Below are 15,669 nucleotides of genomic sequence, written 5' to 3'. Positions count from 1 at the left end.
GTGAATTATGAGAATCAGCGACATCTGTAGAGAACTAATGTTGAATGCGAGCGGATAGATTAACTCTACCAAACACAGTTCCCTGAAAATACTGTATATTCTAAGTTATAACGTATGAAAACACATCTTAAGTTTGTTTTGTTTGTTTTTTGGAATTTCGCACAAAGCACATCTTAAGAGCTGACAAAGCACACAAAAATACAGCCTGAAATATATAAGAATGGAACATAACTTCAGACTGTCACATCGGCAAAACTTCTCGGTCTAAACTGTGACTCAAAATAAACATGGATAAAACCATTTAAATGAAATTAAAAGTAAAGTCTGGCGAAGAACCAACTACGTTCAGAGTTTAACTGGCAATAACAATGGAGCATTAATAGACAATATACTAAAAATTAACAAAACATACATTAGACCAGTAATTGACTATACAGCTCCAACTTGGATTAATGTAAGTGGCAAAATAATAAAAACCAAGCTGCAAACAATACAAAACACACAACTCATAACAGCATACAGAGTTCCTCGAACCACAACACCTAACTTCATACACAAATATTCAAATATACCAACGATAGTTGATAGGTTTCTACATAGTAGAAACCGTATTTTGATAAAACCTGGATGAAAAATGAATTATTATGCGAACTAGATATGTACCGCATACATGGTAAAGATAGTCCTAAACATCTCTCCCCGATCAACATATATTTTAAACACAAAAATAAATTTAAAAAAACTTATATATAAGGAAAAAAATAGGCTACTATCAAACTAGACTTCCAACTGACAGGGCAACTCATATCGATAAATGTACAAAAATATACATGGATAATGCCCTAAAAAGGGTTGAAGCAAACTCAGACTATTCTGATCCTAAATTAGTAGCCATACCAACTCACACTGCACGACCATGAAAGTGAATGAAGGAGAAAGAGGTCAAAGCGTACCTGACCTTCTAGGGTACAAATCCGGACAGAGAGAGAGAACAAATGGTCTGCGATCCATAAGCCCTTGGATTCACAGTCCGATCGCTCCATTCACTAGAAAACAGCGGGATTGAATTTCAAACACAGTTCACCAAACAGTAAACACCGGAAAGTGGTGAAAATACATTCGTGTTTGTTTGTTTGTTTTTAAATTTCGCGCAAAACTAAACGAGGGCTATCTGTGCTATCCACTCCCAATTTAGCCGAGTAAAACTAGAAGGAAGGCGCCTAGTCATCACCACCCACCGCCAACGCTTGGGCTACTCTTTTACCAACAAATAAATAGATTGACCGTAACATTACAATGTCCTCCACGCTGACAGGGTAAACATAATTGGTTGACGGGAATTCGAACCCGCGACCCTCAGATTACGAGTCAAGTGCCTTAGCCACTTGGCCATGCCGGGCCAACAGTTTATGAACATTGGTCTCATATCGGTAGGATGTTAATATTTGATCATTAAAATTAATCTTTATCGTAAGATCTTTGAGAAACTTACAGTTCTTTAGGTTACATCCTTGACGTTTGTTGTTTTATTGATATTAAAATTACTTAAATTTGCAGATTTAATTTCATAATTACAATCATGTTACGATACATACAAACAAACTACAATTATTGGTACTACCATGCTTAAGGACGTTCTGATGTGATTGGTGAACTAGATTCACACAGTGGTTAGCAGCTCGTTTATGATTGGTCAGGTCTGCAATTATTCATCTCAACATCAGTTTGAGTGTCCTAAAGTTAGATTAAAGCTATATTAAAGAACTATATTTTGATATTCACAAATACCGTTTAAGTTATCTTAATATAAGTAATATGTAAGAAAGGTACTTTATTAAAAATCTACTACAAGTTTATTTTTACATTATGATAGGTGTACATGATAAATAGACTATAAAGTACATGTCTCATGTACGACAGTTTTCCATAAACATGTTCAAATAGCCTAAAGAATGTTTTGAAAGTTAGAAACTCAACTTACAAAACAAGATAAAAACTAATTACTATTACAAGTGCTGCTTGTAAACCATATTATTAAACGATTATCTGAGCACAATAAGATTAAAATGGATCTTATAAAATGTATTGTGATCACATGGCGGAAAAAATGACTCACGTCAATGTTCAGTTGTTAAACAGGGCAAAGGTCTTGGTCGTGGGTCTAAACATTGAACAAACACAGTTAACTATCGGGAGAGCTTATCACGAGATCTTCTAGAAATCTGACCTCAATGGTAGAGCTCTGAAAACAAACAAACAAACAAACCTAGACATTCTTTACAAACAATTTTTAAGAAACGGCTTTTACACTAGGATATATATAAATGATTTTAAAATTCAGTGTTTCGTCTTTGCAACTTCTTTAAGGTTAATGTACACACGTGTTTGATATTAGAAGAGCCGATAAAACTGATTGTAATGTTCTGGTTTGGTTTATTTTGAATTTCGCGCAAAGCTACACGAGGACTATCTGCGCTAACCGTCCCTAATTTATTAGTGTAAGACTAGAAGGAAAGCATCTAGTCATTACCACCCACTGCCAGCTTTGCGAGTAGCTTTGCGCGAAATTCAAAATAAAAGAAAACCTCTTGACGTTCTGATGTGATTATTGGCTGGTAATTCCTGTTTCAACCTTTACGTAAGCTTCCTTAAAGAACCATCTCGAGGTGGATTTCTGTACGTGGTAAGGGGGCCTCACGGAGAAGGTCTTGTACTTTCGCTTTACTTTCTCAGGGATCTAAACATCCACCCACGTGTTTATCGCGCATGGCAACCCGTGAAGGGAAGGAGAGGATCTTGGTGGTTCAGAGGTCCAACTCCAACACGCCACTTTGACCTAGAGTTCCTGTACACAGGTGGCCACCCAGGGTCAATCGGCTGGTCCACTTATGTCAACTGAATACCAGTGTTGGATGTTCTCAGTTGGTGTTGTGAACACTGTGTCTGACGCTGATGTTTAGGGTACAGTGCTCACGAAACGCTGGTGTTGCTGCATTGTCCTCTTTTGGCAGTGTAGTATGTCCCCTCATGGGGCTCCATGTTGGGTGGGTTCAGTGGGCACTGAATCTTTTTTCTTTTATTATGGATCCCTCAAATATATATAAAAAAACTCATTGGTAAAGGACCATATCTTGAAGATTCTGAACAGTAGTCTTCACTTTCTTCTACACCATACCTCATACCACATTTGTTATTAGACAGAACTTTAAGACAAATGTTTCCTCTTTTATTCAGAAGAGACGTCAGGGGTTTGCTGACTCTCTTAAGTCAGCCAAGAAGCTACGTTCTGGGGACATCTTGGTAGAAACATTCACTCCAACACACAGTGAACTCCTCCTGCATTCGAAGACTGTTGGATATATGCCTATTGAGATTACTCCTCATGCTACATTGAATTCTTCAAGAGGAGTTATTGATGAAAGGGATTTGAAGAACATTCCTAAATAAAATATCCTCGCTAGTTTTTCCACCCAAGGCGTTTCTGCAGTGAGGTGTATCTCCACTCAAGAGGATTGAATTTTGCTGCCTACCAATGCTCTAATTTTGACGTTCATTTCACCACATCCACTTGCCACTGTCAAGGCGGGTTGTCTGAACTGTAATGTACGGCGATATATTCCAAACCCTAATAGATGTTTCCAGTTTAAGCGGTTTAAGCACTTGAATATATCATGTCGTGGCTCTTTGACATGTGTTCGTTGCCGTGGTAAAGACCATGATGTCTATGAGCGTGAACTGGACCCTCACTATGTTAACTGTAGTGACTTTCGCTCCTCTTTTTGTCGTTCTTGTCCTAAGTAAATGGAGAAGAAAGAGGTACAGCATTTGAAAGCGGTTCACAAGATTTCTTACCCCAAGGCTTAGTGGTTATTGTCCCCACCTCGGATTCATGCTGCTTTAGTACATTGCACTGCCTGAGTGGGAGTGTAGACAGATTTTCTTTGCCTTCAACAGAGTCGTCTTCAAACCATCTGCAGAGCCTTTTGCCCTCTTTAGATAAACGTTTTGATAAGTCCACATGTACTCTTGTCGCTGTTCCCACCATTCCTTCCATTGATTCTTCAGGTCCACTTCCTTTAGTCTCGGCTTCTGGCCCCGAGATGTTGAACGATTATTCGTTCTCACCCTTAGTTGCTGGAACCCAACTCTACAAACAGGGATCTGCCCACTCGATCCAGGACAGAATCCATGGAAGTTAAAAGTCCTCCTTCTAATAAAAAAATCTGATGTAGTCTTAAACTGAAGGGTTCTTCACCCAGTTCTCCTCCACCTAAATAAAAATGGTCACATTGATAGATGGAACTGTCGAGGTTTCCATTCTAATCTTGATGACATTAAGGCCTTGATTGAATCCTGTCATCCTGTATGTATTTCTTTACAGTAAACATTTCTGAAACCTGTCAATACAGTCATCTTTTGTCAGTATTCGTTATACCAGAATGACAGATTGTATGATGAACAAGTGCATGGAGAGATGGCACTACTGGTGGACCAGCACGTGCCCACCTTGTCTTTATCACTTGGACGCTGTCTCCATCCATGTTTCTTTGGGTCATACGATCACCATTTGTTCTCTCTACTTGTCTGTTGGAAAGACCTCTAATCAATCAGGCCTTGATGAACTCATTGATCAATTACCATCACCTTTATACTTATTTTCATACACCTAGTCAGTCTTCTGCTGTTATTGATCTCTCCATCTGCTCCCCTTCACTTTCCTTGAAGAGCAAACAGAGACCCATAGGGTATTTACCATTTTGCTACCATTTTGAAGGAGAATGGCTGTGGTTGGTGTTATCTGACCCGCGTGCCTCAGTGGAAGTTTGACCAGGCCAACTGGACCTTTTCCATTGCTCTCTTGGAACTTGATCCTACCATCGTCTGTATGGCATTGATAGACAATGCGTGGCAGTAGCGACCGACTGTATTTTCCAGCTGGCTGCTCAATGTATTCATTAAACCTCGACACATTTTCCACAGTGGTGAAGTCCTGTCTGTCAAGTGGCACAGAAGGCTCAAAAACAGGTTTGGGATACACTTCACACCACACTGCTTTTCAACAGACCAATGCCTATACTTGGCGTTAATACCTCAAAACTAGGCGAAATCTTGGATTAAGTTCACAATTAACATCTCTTTTACCACCAGTTTCAAAATAATATGAGACAAGATTTTAAAGGTCAGTGGACAATATACTTCCCCTCCCCTTTGATCTTATTCTCCAATGCTCAGGAAGTTGCTGATGCTCAGAGCATCGTCGATACTGTTGGTGAAAGCTTTTCTCGTACATCTAGCACTTATGCTTCATTCTCCACCTTTTTAGCCATCAAGACTTGGGTGGAGCGATCACCTATTTCATTTCAGACCCATCGTATCTATGACTATAATTGCCCTTTTAGCATGGTGAAACTCAAGCTTGCTTTTCATTGGTCTGGCAGTACATCAGTTGGACATGATGACACTTACTACAAGCTTCTGCGCTATCTTTCCCTCTCTCGCTATTTCTCTGGTTGTTTTGACCAGATCTTGAGAGTGTTTTCCTGATGCTTGGCGCTGTGCCATTGTCCTTCCTTTATATAATCCTAGAAGAATACCAAGATTCCTTCAAACTATCGTACAATTGCTTTGATGAGCTTTTTCTGTAAGGTCTTAGAGAGGATGGTTAACGCTCTTCTTGTTTGGTTCCTCGATCAAGCAACTTTCTCTTCCTAACTCAGTGTGGGATCTGATGGCAGTACTTCACTATAGACTGTCTAATTCGACTTGAAACGTCGGTCAGAGAAGCCTTTCTCAAGTGACAACATCTTGTTTCAATATTCTTTCATCTTTAGGAGATTTATGATATTACGTGGAGGTACCGCATTTTGCAAGACCGCCACTCATATGGGTTGCGTGGCCACTTACCCACTTTTACCCAAAACGTTTTAATGAACGAGTGATTCCCAGTCTGTATTGGCTCGATGCTTTCTTGTTCTCTTTCACACAAACTTGGAGACCCTCAGGGCTGTGTTTCTATTATGACACTTTTCAATGTGAAGATTAATGCTCTCACTGGTCAACTTCCTCCTACAATTACAGACGGGCTCTATGTAGATGAATTCCACATTTCATGTCATTCATAGAGCATTAGATTCATAGAGTGCCAGCTTCACTTCAACCTCAATCGTTTGTTGAAGTAGACCACAGCAAACAGTTTTACCTTTCCATTCTCTAAAACCGTTTACATTCACTTTTGCCGCCAACAAGGTATTCATCACTATACCGAGCTCTGTCTTAGTGATGTTGCTCTTCCTGTTGTTTCTGAGGCAAGTTCTTGAGGCTTAGCTTTGACCATGAAATGACCTTCATTTCACAGATTAAGCAGTGTAAAAGGGCAGTGAACATTTTTTGTATCCTTTCTTCCATTTCTTTGAAAGTGGACCAATACTCTATGCTAAAGATCTATCGTGCTTACATTGAGTCCAAACTGGTTTATGGTTCTGCCAGAACCTTGGCCTTAAACATGTTGGACTCTGTAGACCATCTGAGACTTTGGCTTTGCATGGAGGCTTTCTCCACTTCTCCAGTCCAAAGTTTGTACACCAAGTCTCACTAACCTCATCTTCATCTCTGCTTCTTGCAAATTCCTCTACTGTGTGCTTGAAAACTTCGATCCTTACCACAGCATCCAACTTAGAGTTGTGTTTTCCTTCCTCAGTGGGGTATGCTTTTTCAGAAAAGATGGACTGCCATTATTTCTTTTAGCCTTTGTGTCCAGGCACAGTTGGCTGTATTGGATGTGTCCTTGGATGACATTCTTGTCTCCACTTATCAGCCCATCTCACCATGGCTTATTACCATCCTTACTTGTGACCTTTCTTTGAGCCATCTGAGGAAGGCAGATACACCTGATTGGAAGTGTCGTATTGTATTTGTGAAACATATTTAGAACTATCCTTCCATTCTCATTTTTACAGATTGGTCCGAAATCAGGTGACTCTATCGGCTCTGCCATAGTTTGTTGTAGCTTAGTGATTGAAGGATCTCCTCTACGGTTTCTGCGTTTACTGCCAAGTTGTACGCCATTTGTCTTACCCTGGATCATGTAGAGGCTATGTAGTACACCAATAATATGAGTGAAGTAATAATGTAAATTGATTTAGCATATTGTTTGACTTTACTGAATTTATTAAAATTTTTCTTATCTGATTCTCTACTGGCCCTGGAATCGCTTTACGTTTGTTCTTACCTTGTTATCGTCGATATTCAAAACCTAATTGTACCGTGCGTTACCGGGCTGTGCTTTGCCGTTTGCGTTGTTGGGAAGCTGAGGCAGTCAGCCAATAGCAGTCCAATCTTGTTTGGTGAAGACGACAATTGATAAAACGGCTTGATTGAGTAAATGAAATCTCCTCGAAAAGCCCTTTCAGTCTCTGTGACCTACAAAAACGCAGTTCGCGCATAACCCGCGAATATGCGGGGCCGCGAATGGCGAACCGCGAATAGGCGAGGTCACACTGTATTTTGCTATTCTCAATTAATTTAAGTACCGGAAGGCTATGATCAGGATGCCAATTTAGAAACATGTGTTTCTGTCCATAAGAGGTTCCATGTGTAAATAAATTCTATGTTTTTTTCTACTTTGCTATTTTCGTGAGAATAATTTTGTTTTGATTTCAGGGCTAGTAAAATGTCAGCAGTTAAGAAACGAAAAATTGATGATGAGGGAAGGTTATTCAACAGTGAATGGTGCACAAAATATCTTGTTGTCCCACATAATCAAGGTGTTGTCTGCCTCGTCTGTCAAACTACAATTGCAGTCATGAAAGAGTACAATATTAAGCGACATTACGCAACTAAGCACTCCTCCCAGTTTGATGAAATTGTTGGTCAGGCACGAAAGGACAAAATTGAACATTTAAAAACATCCATTGAAAAGCAACAAGGTGTTTTTACCACTTTCAAGAAAAATTCAGAACTGGTGACAAAACTGAGTTTTAAGCTTTGTGAATGTATGGCAGAAAAGGGAAAGCCTTTCAGTGATGGAGAATTTATTAAAATTGTTTAACAATATTCACAGAATATGCATGTCCAGAGAAAAATATTTGGTGGAGCAAAATAGCCTTCCCGCTTTTACTGTCTCACGCAGGACAAAAGATCTTTCAGAGGACATCAAAGAAACTTTGAAAGAGAGATTGAATTCGTGTGAAGCTTTCAGTCTGGCTTTGGATGAAAGCACTGATATCAATGACATATCCCAACTTGTCTTTTCATCAGAGCTGTTACTGCAGGCTTTGATGTTTTCGAAGAGTTTTAGATATGGCAAGCCTTTCCTCCACAACCACAGGACAGGATATTTGTGAACAAGTGCTTAAGGTTGTAGAAAAGTTTGAACTGAATCCTTATAAATTATGTGGTGTTACAACAGATGGTGCTCCTTCCATGACAGGTAGGACAAATGGATTCACCAAGAAATTTCTAACTGCAATTGGAGCACAAGACGTAGTTGTAAGCCATTGCATTATTCACCAAGAGAGCTTGTGCACCAAAGTTCTGGATTTTGCAGAAGTCATGAAAAATGTCGTCCAATGCGTAAATTATATTCGAACACGAGGATTAAATCATCGACAATTTAAAACTTTTTAGATGAGCTGGACAGTGAGTATTCAGATGTTTTGTACTTCTCTGCTGTACGTTGGCTTAGTAGAGCTGCTACTTTGAAGAGATTCTGGAATCTGCGAGAGGAGATTAAGTTCTTCATGGAGAGCAAACGTCAGAATGTGGACTTCTTGAGCAATGAGAACTGGCTGAATGACTTAGCATTCCTCACAGACATTACACAGCATCTGTCTGATTTAAACTTAAAACTACAAGGGAAAAGTCAACTTGTGAATAAGATGTTTGAGCATATTTGTGCTTTTGAGAAGAAATTGGAACTTTTCCAGGTTCAGTTGAGAAGAGCCATATTGACCCATTTTACATGTCTTGCAACCAGGAAACTGGAATTTCCTAATCTGGATTGCACCAAATATGGAACCAGTGTACAAAAGCTGCGTGATGAGTTTGCAAACAGATTTCCAGATTTCAGACAAACTGAAATTAGATTGAAATTGTTCGCTCAACCTTTGATTTGGCAGTGGAAGACAGTCCTGATGATTGCCAAATGGAACTCATTGAACTGCAGGCTGACATGGACACTAAAAGGAAATTCTCTGAAAACAGTTTGCTAGACTTTTACAAACTCTGTGTACGTGAAAAGTTTCCCAATTTGTCCGTCATGCACAAAGAATATTGCCTCCCCTTTTTGGTAGCACCTACTGCTGTGAGCAATTTTTCTCCAAAATAAAGCTCATCAAAACCAAATGTAGAAGTCAGCTGACTGATGAACATTTGACCAGTCAGTTAAGAGTGGCAACCACTTCTGTCAAAGTTGATATTGACAAGCTCTGCAAGGACTCTAAATTTCAAGTGTCGCACTAAAATGATCACTCATGCAAAAATATAAAATATTATTGCTTGCATTTTGAGAATTTTTTTTAATTTATTGTGCATGTACACGAATAAGCTTGTTTTTTAAGTGGCCCCGCTTGATTGATGAAGTTGGTTATATGGCCCACCGACGAAAAATGTTGCACACCCCTGATGTAGAGGCTATGTAGTACACCAATCATATGAGTTAAATTGACTTTCTTATCTCTCTACTGGCCCTGGAATCGCTTTACGTTTGTTCTTACCTTGTTATCGTCGATATTCAAAACCTACTGGTCCATTTTTCTCTATCTTCCCTTTCTATCCAGATTTCTGGATACCAGGCCACGTCGTTATTCCTGAGAACGATTTCACTGATACAGCAAATAAATATGTCTGCTCTTGTCTCGTCACAGTCGTTCCTGTCCCACATATAGGCTGTGGTCTTGTACTGAAGGATCGACTCCGTGCCATTTGGCATTGGACCTGGAGTGAGCAACATTATAACAGACATTAATAGATTAAACTTCTGTTGCTCTTTGGCCATTTTGTTTCCAGTAAGATCAGAAGAAGAAAGTTGTCCTAGCAAGGCTACACACTGATCATAGCTTTTGAACTCATTGTTTTCTTTTATCTCTGACTGATACACCGATGTGTAGCCTTTGTGACACTCAAGTCACAATAGCACACGTTTTAATGTCGTGCCGTCATTACCACTCTGAACAACAGCATCATTTTAGACTCTTAGTAGTTTCTCCAGCTTGTAGATGGAGGTAATACCGAGAGTAGCTTTAGTAACTCGTAGTAGTTTCCCCAGCTTGTAGATGAAGGTAATGGAGGTAACTCGTAGTAGTTTCCCTAGCTTGTAGATGGAGGTAATAGCTTTAGTAACTCGTAGTAGTTTCCCAGCTTGTAGATGGAGGTAATACCGAGAGTAGCTTTAGTAACTCGTAGTAGTTTCCCCAACTTGTAGATGGAGGTAATACCGAGAGTAGCTTTAGTAACTCGTAGTAGTTTCCCCAACTTGTAGATGGAGGTAATACCGAGAGTAGCTTTAGTAACTCGTAGTAGTTTCCCCAACTTGTAGATGGAGGTAATACCGAGAGTAGCTTTAGTAACTCGTAGTAGTTTTCCTAGCTTGTAGATGGAGGTAATACCGAGAGTAGATTTAGTAACTCGTAGTAGTTTCCCCAACTTCTAGATAGAGGTAATACCGAGAGTAGCTTTAGTAACTAGTAGTAGTTTCCCCTACTTGTAGATGGAGGTAATACCGAGAGTAGCTTTAGTAACTCGTAGTAGTTTCCCCAACTTGTAGATGAAGGTAATACCGAGAGAAGCTTTAGTAACTCGTAGTAGTTTCCAACTTGTAGGTAATACCGAGAGTAGCTTTAGTAACTCGTAGTAGTTTCCCCAACTTGTAGATGGAGGTAATACCGAGAGTAGCTTTAGTAACTCGTAGTAGTTTCCCTAGCTTGTAGATGGAGGTAATACCGAGAGTAGCTTTAGTAACTCGTAGTAGTTTCCCCAACTTGTAGATGGAGGTAATACCGAGAGTAGCTTTAGTAACTAGTAGTAGTTTCCCCAACTTGTAGATGGAGGTAATACTGGGAGTAGCTTTAGTAACTAGTAGTAGCTTCCCCAACTTGTAGATGGAGGTAATACCGAGATTAGCTTTAGTAACTCATACTGATTGCTATTTTAATCTTTAAGGGGCACTAATACATTATTACATATCTAAATAGGTTAAGTTTAAATAATGTTGAAGCTCACCACGTCATTTCAGTCCATCTCGACACCTACCGTCATGTTTGTAACCATTTATTTCTTCTGAAATAAAGTTCATTTTCCAAAAACTCTCACATATTTGTGTTTCTTGTGTAATGATGAGTAATTTATTACGTTTATTAGTTGGATATGATCTGTGTATTTAACTACGTTATTATATACTAACTTTTAAGTATTAAGGGCCATGTACTGAAGACTATGGTATATATATGAATAATTATTAATAATTTGCAATATTCAGCCGATTAATCTTCCTAAGTACGTGTAAAAAAATATTTATCCATTATGTATCGTAGATGTCTTAACTGACACGTAATTTATAATGATGTTTACGCACATTTATATGCAAATTATTTATAAATGTTTTCGAGAAAGCTGAAAAATGTATCAAATATAAAAAAAAACACAATAATACTGGTTGAGTACATATTATTATAAAATAAATGATAACTGGATAAGATGAATGTATGTAGACGAAACAAAAAAATGATAAATTACTTTAATCAATAAGATATTAAAGTCTATCTCTTACTACAAGTTGCTCAGTCTTCGAAGATGGTGACACTAATTCCACAATCTGGTGAGGTTGTTTTCTCTGAATAAAACTGACATTTCCCAAACTTCTAGATCAAGTAAACCTCACAATAAATCTGTACACTAGTTTCTGGTTTTGTTAGCTCGTTCCGTTAAAACCTCAAGGAGTACAAAAAACTTACAGAAAATCTTACCTTTAACATGATTTTAATGATTTCTCTAATGTTATACACATACATATGTAGGGTGTATTTGAAATAATATTTATGTGTATTACAAAATATTTAATGCATTACAAACCTCTACTGATAATACAACACTCGACATCACACTTTATTTTGTCTTGTTGTTTATCGTATCCTCAGAGTGTAATGGTGATATGTGTATGACAATATTTATTGATGTTGCTACCCTAACCTACTACGTATCTATATATATACACGTCATACATAAGTAATTCGTGAGTTGTAAGATCATGCAGGGTCGACCTTAATTTATTACACCACTAAACAACACATCCTATGTCAATATTGTTAATATTATTAAATTATAAATAAACCTTTGAAGAAGTCTTTGTTAAACACATTGACTTGATTGTTTTAACTGTTTTATTACAAAACTTCATTCATTACTATCTGTGGCTGAACTACAAAGGTCAAATTAGGCTTAATATATTCACTACACCTTTCATTTTAATGTGTTAATGGTGGATATAAAAACTTCAGACGTATAAAAATATTACTTCAGGTTTATTGTTTTTTTCGCCTGATACAAGTTGCTACCCAGGAAACCTTTCGTTCAGCCCCACAATTGGTTCATCATGCTGGATCAGGTTGGTGTTGAAAAATGTTAGTCTTACGTTATTACAATCTACCTGAATGTGTGAGAATTGTTACATTACGAGTCTGTACTGGTACAATTTATTGAAATGTATTTAGGACACAGAATACACTATGAATAACGTTCAAACACAAGATACATTTATAATTATATTTTATTTTTACACTTTAACCTTAAAACAGAATTTTGGGCCATAGTAAACTTGGAACCAGAAGAAGTCTTAGCTGATAAAGTGGAGGTTAAACTGGTTGTTCACCACAAGAACTACATACCTGAATTTACCACTGCTAATGGTGTGCTGTTGGAACCTGGTAAAGATTATGAACTAAAACTCAAACAGGTGATGTTTTAATATAACTTCTAGAACAAGTTATTTTACATTTACCCACAAGTTTGAAAACGTGTACATTAATTAAATATCAAGTATTAATTATTATTAATTTGTTTTATCAAGAAATGTATGTTTATAGTTTCTTTCAATGATTAGACGCATCTCGGTTGAATGATGTTAAAGATAGTTTAAATTGACAAGTATGTTTATCGTACGTATGAAGTGAATTATAAAGATACACACACGTTCAGTAAACTATTTAACGCTTAGCAAACAAGCTTATTTTCAGCTCTAGAAACTAATTCAGTTTGATTTCATAATACTTTGTGTTGTTAACCGCTTTGTCACTGTTTATAGACACTGTTTTTATACGTAGATGTTATAAAATAAAAGGATGAACAGTGAAACGTTTAATAAAGAGAGATCTTAAAGTATTATTTAGTATCTAAGACAGCAATTTATACAGATGGGTAAAATTTATATATATCTAGTTATTTAATATGTAATACATACTAATTTATACAGATGGGTGTAATTTATACATATCTAATTATTTAATATGTAAATCATACTAATTAATACATATCTAACTAGTTAATATATAATACATACTAATTTATACAGATGGATGTAATTTGTACATATCTAATTATTTATCGGTGGGGGAGAAAAAATAGGCCACCCACTAGTACAGCGGTATGTCTTCGGATTTACAACGCACAATCAGGCGTTTGATTCCCCTCGGTGGGCTCAGCAGATATCCCGGAGTGGCTTTGTTATAAGAAAACACACACTAATTATTTACTATGAAAATCATACTAATTTATACACGTAGATGTAATTTATACATATCTAGTTATTTAATATGTAAAACATAGTAATTTATACGGATATGTGTAATTTGTACACACGTATCGAAGAAGTACTAAAAGTGTGTTCTTATATTTGTCCAGTCCACCGCAGAGACACTGTCTACACCATATGGTGAAGAATGCCACAATCAGAACCAACTTGGTATGGATAAGTTGGTGAGTTGAATCATTATTGTCATAGTGTTATGATTTATAACTGTAGTGATAACAGAAATACTTAACAACATCACTTAAAAACAAACAGTATCTAATGTGAAATAAAGATGAAATTGTGACAGTTTTATTGATTTTAAAATGATTTTATAAACAATTATATTACAATACGAATCAATGCAAAATCTTAAAATATTGTGTTTTTATAATGACATTGTTAAGAAAATAAAGTGAATCTATCTTTAGTTACAATTTAATACAAGTACAAAGTTTCTTAAATACTTAAATACAGTTAGTAGCTTGCAACCCCACCTATATCTAATTAGTTATTATTAACATTATTTGTGTTAACTCGTAATTACTAATCTGTTCATATCCTATGTTGAGCTGCTACTGTCAACATGGCTGTTCAGAGAAGGACAGTATGAGGTAGAAAGATCTGTAATTCAAAGTTAGTTATTCCTATGATAAAAGTTTTAATGTTTGTTTGAACTAATACCTTCCATTGGTAATGGAATCAACTTACACACTTCACAGTCTGTCTATCCTCCAGAACGAAAAAATATGTGTAATGATGAAGCTGTTAAAAACAATAAAAAATACATATCAGCATGACCCTCATTCACCGTAAATACCCTGACCACCTGAAAGATAATATAATAAAAAGTGTAAGTAAGAAGACATTTAAACACAAAAACTTTGTCTTACTACCTTGGTTAAAGACGTCTTTCTGGCAACTATCCAAGGATATGAAGTTGGTAAAGTACTCAAATGTATTACAGTCATAGTTAGGGTTAACCAAGCTATTTCAACAGTCAATTAAAACAAAGTAACCTTCACAACTTCCATTGTGAATGTCTGTTCCAATAAAGAGAAGGAAGAAGATAATAACAGAAGTATAAATTGAGAACAAGATATAATAAATTTATATGCAAAAACGGCTCGTTTGGGTTGAGAAAATATTTTACATAGAAGAACGAACAACGTTTCGACCTTCTTCGGTCATCGTCAGGTCGAAACGTTGTTCACTCTTCTATGTAAAATAATTTCTCAACCCAAAAGAGCCGTTTTTGCATATAAATTTCTCAACAAGTGGGTTTCTCGACATCACTGAAGATATAATAAAGGCTTAACAAGAACATAAAACACTGGAAAAGAGAAATATATAATAAAATGGAATAACATGTGAAACATATGGGTGAAACAAAAGTTAGACAGAACCGTCTTTAACGTCCAAATAACCCAGTTTCATCAAGTAATAAAGTACCAGCCTGTTTAGAACGTGAATTTAATATAGTACTTAAGGAAATAACATGTCATCATTATGTTTAGTTGTGGATAACTTCTATAATGTGTAAACTTGAAATTTAACACGTGGATCATAATACGTGCAAGTGAAGGATAAATCCATTGCTGGGGTTGGATGTTTGTATTTGACAACCAATTGGACCCCTTTAAACTGACTAGCTGATAACTCGCTCGGTAAACCTGGAACCCACAAGACAGAATAGCACACTGGTTTTTTAATAGAAAGATCCAGATAGAATCTAAGTTTCTTCTATAACATTAAATGTTTTACATGGTTGAAGACTGAAGTAAATTATCACCGATAATTGGTTTTGTTAATGATTAAAAGAGATAAGTTAAAAAAGAAAGTACATCAATTTCCTGATGATATTTACCTAAAGATTAGATTTAAGTGTTTAA

At 36.8% G+C, this 15,669-nt stretch overlaps 1 protein-coding gene across 2 annotated transcripts in view; it reads left to right on the top strand.

Annotated features, from left to right (window-relative positions):
- LOC143249687 (epithelial sodium channel subunit alpha-like) overlaps positions 1-15,669 on the top strand; it is a 67,988-nt gene that overhangs the window by 30,202 nt on the left and 22,117 nt on the right. For both annotated transcript variants that reach the window (XM_076499988.1, XM_076499987.1), the window contains 2 exons: positions 12,789-12,946; positions 13,891-13,965. In XM_076499988.1, coding sequence (XP_076356103.1) covers positions 12,789-12,946; positions 13,891-13,965 — 233 coding nt within the window. The remainder of the gene's footprint in view (positions 1-12,788; positions 12,947-13,890; positions 13,966-15,669) is intronic.

The sequence above is a fragment of the Tachypleus tridentatus genome, chromosome 4 (assembly GCF_004210375.1).
Source record: "Tachypleus tridentatus isolate NWPU-2018 chromosome 4, ASM421037v1, whole genome shotgun sequence".
Classification (NCBI taxonomy): Eukaryota; Metazoa; Arthropoda; class Merostomata; order Xiphosura; family Limulidae; genus Tachypleus; species Tachypleus tridentatus.
This window is presented reverse-complemented; position numbering and strand designations above follow the sequence as displayed.